At 44.9% G+C, this 10,483-nt stretch overlaps 1 protein-coding gene across 4 annotated transcripts in view; it reads left to right on the forward strand.

The window, feature by feature from the left end:
- SPATS2L (spermatogenesis associated serine rich 2 like) overlaps positions 1 to 10,210 on the forward strand; it is a 172,753-nt gene extending 162,543 nt beyond the window's left edge. For all 4 annotated transcript variants that reach the window (XM_024243635.3, XM_024243636.3, XM_024243634.3 and 1 more), the window contains 3 exons: positions 1,625 to 1,727; positions 4,534 to 4,754; positions 9,316 to 10,210. In XM_024243635.3, coding sequence (XP_024099403.1) covers positions 1,625 to 1,727; positions 4,534 to 4,754; positions 9,316 to 9,711 — 720 coding nt within the window. In that variant the 3' untranslated portion in view covers positions 9,712 to 10,210. The remainder of the gene's footprint in view (positions 1 to 1,624; positions 1,728 to 4,533; positions 4,755 to 9,315) is intronic.
- The last annotated feature ends 273 nt before the right edge of the window (positions 10,211 to 10,483 follow it).

The raw sequence follows: 10,483 nt of genomic DNA on the forward strand, positions 1-10,483 counted from the left end.
CACACACACACACACACACACACACACACACACACACACACACACACACACACACACACACACACACACACACACACACACACGCCTTCCAGCTTCTTACCCACTTCCAGGAAACTAGAATGGTTGCAAGACACAGCTGCTGCTAGCTTTGAAAGTAAGATTGCAAATTGGGGCATAAAACTGCTTGGCAATGATAGACAGTGGCAAGTGACTTTTCAACACCCTCCCTCCTGGTTGGGCATGAAAGCGGGCCCCTTGGGGAAGAGGACCTCACCCGAGGGTGCTGAGGGCATCAGTGGCCTTTCCCTCCTCACCTTCTCTGCTCTGGCTTTTGTGGCCTCCCACCCAGCCAATTGCAGTGGCCTCCACACTAGTCTCTCTGCCTCCACTGTCTCCCTCCAGCCTCGTACACTCCACTAAGACCAGACTTGAACTCCCAAAGCCGATCTGGTTTCCCCAGTATATCTCCTTCCCCTCAGAAAGAAATTCACAGCTGGACTTCAATATATATTCCAACTTCCCTCTCTCTCTACAAAAATTCCAGCTTGTTAGAACATCAAGTAAGAAATATGTAATTGTTAACTTCCTGATCTATTGAAATCAACTCATCTTCCGAGTTTCATTTCTGCCTATCAAAACGCCACCCATCATAAAATAGTAGCACAGGCTTTGGAGTGAAACAGTCCAGCTGCAAAAGTTTCTACTTCTGTGATCTTGGATAAGTTACGTGTTCTCTTAGATTCTTAGAACCCCAATTCCCGCGTCTGTAAAACAGAGGTAATAATAGTACTGACTTCATAATACTGTGATCAGATGAAATGAGATGATCTGGTAAGAATTTGGCCAGTGCCTCGTAAGTGTTCAATGATTTTTTCAGTGTTCCCTCTTACATAACTCTTTCCCCATTGCCCTCAGTAGGAAATAATTTCTTCCTCTTTTATATTCCTAAAGCACCAACCACATTCCACCTTGTATGGTAGTTAATGGTATCTGTTTTCCTTGCCATTGCTAAACTCCCTGGTAAACTCAAGAAGGGACTGAGTCACAGTTATTTCTGTATTTCTCACCATCTCTTCTACACATAGATCTTAATTTTAAATGAATGGACAAATAATCTCTTTCTCACTTCTTTTCACAGCACTTGAAATTCTGCCATTTAAAATAATATTTTCCAGACACTAAAGGCTTTGTGGACGTCCCGGTTCCCTGTTAAAATAGGAATGGGGGTCTAGGAAGGGCGACATGTTTTCTCTTGATGGTTAATACCTTAGCAGGCACTTGGCCAAACTCAGAAGACCCTGCCAGAACGCAATTCAGAAAAGTACTAGAAGGACGAGGGGTGCTAAAAGGTTAAATAGATGAGTCAGACACACATTCCATGTAGGCCCAAACAAGAGAAACACAGGCCCCTCACATATTCCCCTGGCAGGAAGATGCTCATTCCCTAGCCAGGTCAGCACTAAGACCTAAGACTGAGCGTGGAGCCTCCCAGCAACAGGGCTGGAAAGATCCCTACCAAGTCAGCACTGCAGTGGACACCGGAAGAGCAGAGTGAACGCATCCACGGGGTGCCTCCGTCATTTCTGTAATCATGGGGTTCCTGCTTTTCATCTCTTTCCTCCAGCACTTTGTCAGCGAGCGTAAATATGATGAGGAGCTCGGGAAAGCTGCCCGGTTCTCCTGTGACATCGAACAGCTGAAGGCCCAAATCATGCTCTGCGGAGAAAGTGAGTTTTGCGTATTTGCTAAATAATTCTGTGTGAGTAACCTTGGTGCTATTTGGAGTTGCTATTGGAAATGTCAGGTGTGCAGTCCCCCCAGGGGGCTAACGTGAGGTCTAAAGACATTTAATGATCTAAGTTCATGACACAAGTCACCAGAAATATCGAGATTTGAACCTAGAGTCTTCAAATGCCACTGCCCATCAGTAACTCCCCAGGACTTATTAAGTGGAACAGAACAGGTCAACTAGTTTATACCTTTTGCAAACTTTTATTAAGCACTGCCAGTTAAACTGCTTCTCTGATTTCAAACAGCCCTGGTTCTACAGAAACTCATTAGGCAGAGAGTGAGTCTTCCTAACATGTCTGGGAACAATCAGTTATTGTTGTGCAGGGCCCAGCTGTTGTGCGAGCCCCTCAGCAGTGCCCTGAGCCTCCGCCCTTAGTTCTCTGTGCTGAGTGAGGCTGCAGATAATGAAAGACTTCACTCAGCCATTAGCTTTAGTCTTGTTCCCTATTAAGCCTTAATTAGAGCAGCTAATGTGCAACAAAATTGGCTGCTATATTTTCCCCCTACACCAGCCCACCCACGAGGGGAGGTGGGAATGAGCACTGAAGCGGCTTTAAGGACAGCCGCAAGGAGCAAAGGACTAGTCAATGACTTGGAAACCCACAGCCTCGCAGTTAGCTGAAAAATTAAGATTTGGCTGCACTTCCTATTATGATATAATTAACTATACTATACTACACTGCATACATATATAATAACACAATTTGCTTTTATCACTTCACAATCTATGGTAGACATTTTTTCATATCAATATATTTAACCAGTCATTTCTCTAAATATAATTGATGTCACCGGTCTTCTGGTTGCTGCATTTAGATTGCTTCCAGTTTTTCACCATTAAAATAACACTGCTGATCACCTGAGGCCAGGAGTTCGAGGCCAGCCTGGCCAATATGGTAAAACCCCCTGTCTCTACTAAAAATACAAAAATTAGCTGGGTGTGGTGGCAGGTGCCTGTAAGCCCAGCTACTTGGGAGGCTGAGGCAGGAGAATCACTTGAACCTGGACCTGGGAATCAGAGATTGCAGTCAGTGGAGATTGCACCATTGCACTCCAGCCTGGGTGACAGAGCGAGACTCCCATCTCAAAAAATAGATTAATTAATTAAATAACACTGCTGCGAGCATCCTTGTCCACACATCCTTGCCAATTATTTGATTTTCTGACTGCATTTTTAAAAATTATTGTTCCCCCCTGTACTCTTCCTTATGAAAGAATCTACCTATTTGCCATTCTCTATCCCCAGCTTTTGCCCCACCTCTAAAAAAGGGAACTGCCCACCCTCCTTTCCACTTCAGCCCTCAATGAGCAAGACAGTGATGCTGAGTGATGACCTGTCACCCATCTCAGGGGCAATGGAGAGGTGCCCCTTCACCTCCTTTCCTCCTGAGCACTTCAAGTGCCATCTAGTGGGAGAAATGGTCCCTTACCAAATTCCAGGTGTCCATTCTGAAAGACAGACACTGTAATCATCCAAAGGCCCTTCCTTCTCAGCTTTGTTGAGAGCACATTGAGAACCCACAGGTACTGAACCAGAAATAGTGGTCCCTGATCTGCAGACAATAATGACCCCATGAAACTGAATCTGGTGAGCACAGGAGCCACAGAAATCCCCTGGTCACATTTGGACAGCCCCAGCTTGCTGTCACACCTTCCCAATACACTGAAGGGACTGGGGATGCGTCCCTGGCCTTTCCATTTCTCCTGTATTGTGATTCCTATTGGTCCCGCCTAATCCTCTAGCAGAACCCTGGGATTAAATCTGATCCAACAAAGGGAGCAGACAAAATTGCTTTCAAAAATTGGTGACAGTTTTAAGCCTCAAAGAAAGGTCTAGCTGGCAGTCAGATTATGGTGAACTGTGAGAGGGAAGCTGTGGCTTTATCCTTGAATTGATTCCCTCCAGTTCCGATTCAGTGTAATCACATAGAAATCATCCCAGCAGAAACCACCACTTTCAAAACCAGCAGGAATGGTCATAATAAACGCTGAGCAGACCTGCCTGAGCCCTGAGCCCTGAGCTCTGATGGGTGTCTGCCTGATCAGCCTGCCTTGCCTGTAACCTTGGAAGTGGTGCACATCTGCAGTGAGGCTGCAGAAAACGGGGCTGATTAAAGGTGGGAAAATGGAGCACTAATGAAATATACAAGATGTCTTAGGGGCTGGCGGGCCTGGCCCTGTGTTTGGGGGATATGCATGACCCAGAGTAACAGAATTCCTAACATCCAACATCACCCCATTCCCAAGCTCTCAGAACATCGTGGATCTGACAGGCCAGAGTGTCCGCATAGCTCCCAATCTTTCTGTGTCTGCAGTACCAGTTGGTCCAGGGAACTGATCAGGGAGGTGAGAACAGGTTTGGTAATGGGGACTCTATGAGGCAGAGTGCATTTGCAGACAGGGCCAGAGAGGGAACCTTGAGGTTTCATTATCTCTTTTCCCTTGGTGGTTCTTGACCTAAAGAATAATATTTAAGTTGCTCAGATATGTCTTATTTCCTACAAATGTCTCCCAACTTGGATGATTATGCTGTAACACAGTTCAGTGATTCCCACAAGAGAAATTTGGTTGTTCTCTTAAGCACCAAGATGCCCTTTCAAATAACATCTTTCAAAAGAAAACTTTTTAATGTTTTTGTGGAGTTCCTGGCCAGTTTCTTCATCTTCTAGCGCTTCCTAATGGGTTACTGCGGCAGCAGTGTTGGAGGTGCAGCTCGTAACACTGAGCACTTTCTTATTGCAGTTACACATCCAAAGAATAGCTATTCCTCAAGAACTCCCTGCAGCTCCCTGCTGCCTCTGCTGAATGCGCATGCAGCAACCTCTGGGAAACAGAGTAACTTTTCCCGAAAATCATCCACTCACAATAAGCTCTCTGAAGGCAAAGCGGCAAACCCCAAAATGGTGAGCAGTCTCCCCAGCACCGCCGACCCCTCTCACCAGGCCATGCCGGCCAACAAGCAGGTAAGCAGACACTGGTGCAGGGTGCCAGTGGGGGAGAAAAAAAACAACCCTGTTTCCAGAGGAAGAAAACAGCAACTGCTGGATTCTGGGCCTCCTGGGGTCACACTCAGGCTCCCGCCACCTGCCCTCACCCACTCCCCACCCAGCAGCACTGCCCAGCTGGCCTCTTGGGAACTCCCCTGGTCGCTCTCATCCATGGCCCCCAGGTGCTTTCCCACGTGGAGGAAGTGGCCTGCGTACACTCTTGACTGCGTGAGCAGAGTCCACCCAAGTGACACGGCTCTTCTCATGGCTAGGACTGCCACCATCCCTGGGGCCCTGAAACCAGCCCACATGTGGAAGGGACCCACAGAGACTCGGGAACAAGATTTGGAACCTGGCCACTGAAACTACTAATGAGAGGAAATCTGGCATTTGTTTTTTAAGATATTTTAATCCCCACTTATGTTTAGCTGATCAATAGGAGGCTAAAGTTAGTGCAATCTTCTCTTCTCTTGGGATTTCAGTAAGGAGACTACATTTCAAAATGGCATTCTTCATTCTTATCTACTATGACGTCTAAAGACACAAGTGTCCAAAGAACAATCTTCCTTCTCTCCTTCTGCTTCTCCACTATATCTTTTGGAGGTGATTTCCCCCTTACCCTTAGAGAATTAACAAAAAATTGGGATCTGCCAGGTGCAGTGGCTTACTGCTGTAATCCCAGCACTTTGGGAGGCCAAGGTGGGCAGATCACTTGAGGTCAGGAGTTTGAGACCAGCCTGGCCAACATGGTGAAACCCCGTCTCTACTAAAAACACAAAATTTAGCCAGGCATGGTGGCAGGTGCCTGTAATCCCAGTTACTCAGGAGGCTGAGGCAGGAGAATTGCTTCAACCCAGGAGGCGGAGGTTGCAGTGAGCCAAGATCGCACCACTGCCCTCCAGCCTGGGCAACAAAGTGAGACTCCATCTCAAAAAAAAAAAAAAAAAAAAAAAAGGAACCTAAGATACCTTTTATCATCTCCAAGAAAATGTCTTTCTTTTTTTTTTTTTTTTTTGTAAGTCTTTTAAAATGCTGGTTTTCTAACAGGTGTCTTGTTGGGTTTTGCTGTCTCAGCCTTTGAGAATTCTTATTAATGATATTGACAGGTGTTTTCTCAGGCCCTGAAGTCTTCATGAGCTTTAAGATAGCACTTTGACAAGGAGCATGTTATAATCTCATTAGTTAAAGATCATAATCAAATCTGTTTTTACTTGTAGTCTAAATGTATCTTCACAGTTTTTGTTCTTTTTTTTTTTTTTTTTTGGCACAATCTCGGCCCACTGCAGCCTCAACCTCCTGGGCTCAAACAATCCACCAGGCTCAGCCTGCAGGGTAGCTAGGACTACAGGCACGTGCCACCACGCCTGACTAAATTTTTTTGTATAATTTTTGTAGAGATGGGGTTTTGTCATGTTGCTGTCAAATTTCTGGGCTCAAGTGATCCACCTGCTTCAGCCTCCCAAAGTGCTGAGATAACAGGCATGAGCCACCATGCCTGGCCTCTCTGTTCATTATTAAATACCATGCTAATAATTAAGTCTAAAATTTAGTCTAAGAGTTTCCCTTTTTCATAATTTCTTTAAAAACAAAGGAGGCCAGATTAAGTACTATCTATGTAGATACTTCTTCAGTTTTCTGGTTTAGCAATTTAGGTAATGGCTCATTTAAGTTGAAATCCACTCAAATATCTAAGTCAGAACACTGTAGACCCAGGTAAGAAGGGCCCTTGGACTGGGCCCTGTGTTTTCAAGTAACCTTCTTGACCCTCCCACAGCCATGGCCCTCTCTACAGAGTAAGGAATCAGAGAGACCAAGGAGACAGGGCCACTGGAATCTACACTCTTTGTTCTGAAGCATGCTGCCAGTCAGTACTCGAGATCCTGGGTTACTCTTCCCAAGTGGGCCCAAGCCTGCTCACAGGATCTGCCTGGACCACTTTCCTGTATACATCATCTTGAAGATGAACGACACTGCCAGTTTTCACAACTGTCCGCCTGAAGGGTGGGAGTGGAGGCGATGCTTAGGTGTGCAGGCTGGAATGTCCACATTTGTGTGTGCAAGGCCCCCTTACAATGTGGGATGGAGCCAGAGATAGGAAAAGACAGTATTCAGATATATGGTGTGTGAACCCCAAAAATCTAAGACAGGTCTCAGATAACTTAGAAAGTTTATCTTGCCAAGGTTGAGGACATGCACCCATGACACAGCCTCAGAAGGTCCTGATGACATGTGCCCAAGGTGGTGGGGCACAGCTTGATTTTGTACATTTTAGGGAGACATGAGACATCAATCCATTTGTGTAAGGTGAACATCAGTTCAGTCCGGAAAGGTGGGACTACTGGAGGCAAAGGCGGACAACTGGAAGCAAGGAGGGGCCTTCCAGGTCTTAGGTAGATAAAAGACAGATGGTTGTATTCTTTTGAGTTTCTGATTAGCCTCTCCAAATGAGAAAATCAGATATGCATTTATGTCAGTGAGCAGAGGGGTGACTTTGAATAGAATGGGAGCCAGGTTTGCCCTAAGCAGTTCCCAGCTTGACTCTTCCCTTCAGCTTAGTGATTTGGGGGCCCCAAGATTTATTTGCCTTTAACAGATATATGGACCTACATTTGTACTCTTGCTCTAGGCTCTGAATTATTGGGAGTTGGTCTGCCCTAAACCTATACCATCCAGTCACAGTGCACAAATGAAGAACCTTATATATTTGTAACTCATAAAATTTCATGTTTTCGTAAGAGGTTTGATTTTCAAAAAAGGTTTATATTTATGTTACAACTTAAGAGTCTTGTCAGGAAACAGTATATAAAGTGGGAATAGCTCCACCATTTCCCAACTATAGATAGACCTTGGGCAAATCCCTGAAACTCCTTATCCTCATCTATAAAATGAAGCACATAATAGCAACTATCTTAAAGGGTGATTCTGATGTTAAATGAGGTAGTGCATGGTGAGGAACCCCATTCAGTTCATGGTAAGCACTCAATGAGTGTTGGCTATTACTGACCTCGAGGAGTTCAGAAATCTTTCCCTTGTACAGGAGCTTAATCCATTGCGTCCTTACTACTCATCCATTTACATTCCTGGTCAGTGATGTGTTGAAGGAATGATTTTTTAATAGAGGCTTCAAAATTTCTTTGCTTATAACTGCAGAAAGTTTAGAAAAACAATGAATTACCTCTGTGAAAATACACCTTATTTCTGCATGCCACCAAGACCTGCCAGATACACATCACCCCTATATTTGTCCAAGATAGTATTTCTGAACTATAAAGATATTTGTTTTGAAATAAATTAGAAAAGCTACTTTAGAGAAGAAAAGTTACAGAATTTTACTTTTTCTTCACTTACGTAATTAGAATTCCTATGCATGGTTTTGAACAGGAAATTTTCCTTGACCCCTGCGCAGGCCTCGCAACAAGGGTGCCTCACTTTCTCAGCCTGAAGCTCTCAACCCCTCGGGGGAGGGCGAGCATGCAGGTGAGCAGGTGCAGGAGCTAGAGCAAGCACTTTTGGGCGCCGGCAGGATCAAAACTCCATGCAGTCCCACAGCAGCGCCTAGGGTGGTACCCGTGACCCCTGGAGCCCCAGAGGGCGGGCGTTACAATGCTCTTTTAGCTTTGCAGTCCAAGGACGGCTTAAGTGTTTAACAGCTCAATAGACCTACTTTTTCATGAAGGCAGAGGGTCAGTGTGACACTTTTCTGTATCCTGAGCTCTTGTCTAGCATCCATGAAAAATCAGGTCATATGAACAAATTGAAGGATAGTAAACACAGGGGATTTTATTGCCAATCAAAGTGGCTATCAGCAGGAGGGAGAGCTGGAAAATGGGGATGGAGTGGGAACGTATTCTTCCCCTCAAGTCCTGCCATCAGGCAGTCCCGCTAAAGTCAAGCTGCTGCTCTCCGACTCAGACTGCAGTCTCCGACGTGCAGCTGCTTCTCCTCTTCTCTGCTCTGTGCCAGTGGAGCCTGGGATTTTTATGGGTACAGGATGGGGGGGTGGGGTGGGCCAGGGGTGGTTTTGGAAAAGGCAACATTTGAGCAGAAAAACAGGAATGTAAAGTTCTCACTTCGGGCTTGAGAATGGGTCTTGGCCAGGGGCCCTGCCCTTTTTCTGTGTACAATTTCTGTGCCTCCTGTCCTTCTCAGTCTCTACAGAATGTCTCCAAAATCTCCATAGTAGAGGATCATCATTACTCTGCTCCTGGCTTCTGTTTTATTCTGCTATAGTTTAACCATCTTTATGAATTTTATTTGACCCAGTTTTTGAATTGTCTGTCTTACGCTTCTGTAACCTCTCTTTCAACATCATTTTCTTCCAGTTCCATTTACAAAACAGTCCACTATTCTTTTAGGATTAATAATTTTATCTGCCTGACCTCATCTTCTTCATTCATGTTTTCTGATTCTTCTGGTGTATTAAAAAAAAAAAAAAAAAATGCTTACCTGTGGCTTAGAGATTTGGTTTCCCTGATGTCTACTGGTGTCATCAGTGGCTTGCTGGCATCTGATACTTACCTCTTTTCTTTTTTGGTAGAACGGATCTTCTAACCAAAGACGGAGATTTAATCCACAGTATCATAACAGCAGGCTAAATGGGCCTGCCAAGTCGCAGGGCAGTGGGAATGAAGCCGAGCCACTGGGAAAGGGCAACGGCCGCCACGAACACAGAAGACAGCCGCACAACGGCTTCCGGCCCAAAAACAAAGGCGGTGCCAAAAATCAAGAGGCCTCCTTGGGGATGAAGACCCCCGAGGCCCCGGCCCATTCTGAAAAGCCCCGGCGAAGGCAGCACGCTGCAGACACCTCGGAGGCCAGGCCCTTCCGGGGTAGTGTCGGTAGGGTTTCACAGTGCAATCTCTGCCCCACGAGAATAGAAGTTTCCACAGATGCAGCAGTTCTCTCAGTCCCGGCTGTGACGTTGGTGGCCTGAGCTAGGAGGAAAAAGAGCAGTTTTCACTCAGTTTTGGTTCCCTGCCCGAGGTGCTGACCCAATTCGCTGCCAAAAGAGTGTCAATCAGAATATACAAATCCTGTATGGTTGTGTCATCCTCTCTTAATCATTTTTACTAATTCTAATAATCAGCTCTAGCTTGCTTCATAATTTTCATGGCTTTGCTTGATCTGTTGATGCTTTCTCTCATCAAGACTTTGCAGCATTTTAGCCAGGCAGTATTTACTCATTGTTAGGAAAATCAAGATGTGGCTGAAGATCAGAGGCTCAGTTAGCAACCTATGTTGTAGCAGTGATGTCAGTCCGTTGATTGTCTTTAGAGAGTTAATGTTACAAAAAAGAATTCTTAATAATCAGACAAACATGATCTGCTGAGGACACATGCGCTTTTGTAGAATTTAACATCTGGTGTTTTTCTGAAAAAATATATATACATATATTGCTTTATTTGAAACAAATTAAAATATGCTGCATTTGACACCTGGCTAGTTTCTTTTATTGATACCCACCTGGTTATTGAATGTACTGTTCAGTGCTTTCAAAAAAACTTTAGAGACTAGAGGTTGTGGTGCAAAGCTCTGTACAATAAATACTGTTTCTGTTGAGACAAGTACTCTTTCTGGAAAAAAAAAAAAATATATATATATATATATATATATATATATATATATATGCCCTTTCAATTAGGTTACACAAGTATATGGATATGCACCCTGATCGTCTTAGACACACCATGTGGCAGCTGGGCAGT

This window comes from Pongo abelii, chromosome 11, assembly GCF_028885655.2.
Source record: "Pongo abelii isolate AG06213 chromosome 11, NHGRI_mPonAbe1-v2.0_pri, whole genome shotgun sequence".
Taxonomy (NCBI): Eukaryota; Metazoa; Chordata; class Mammalia; order Primates; family Hominidae; genus Pongo; species Pongo abelii.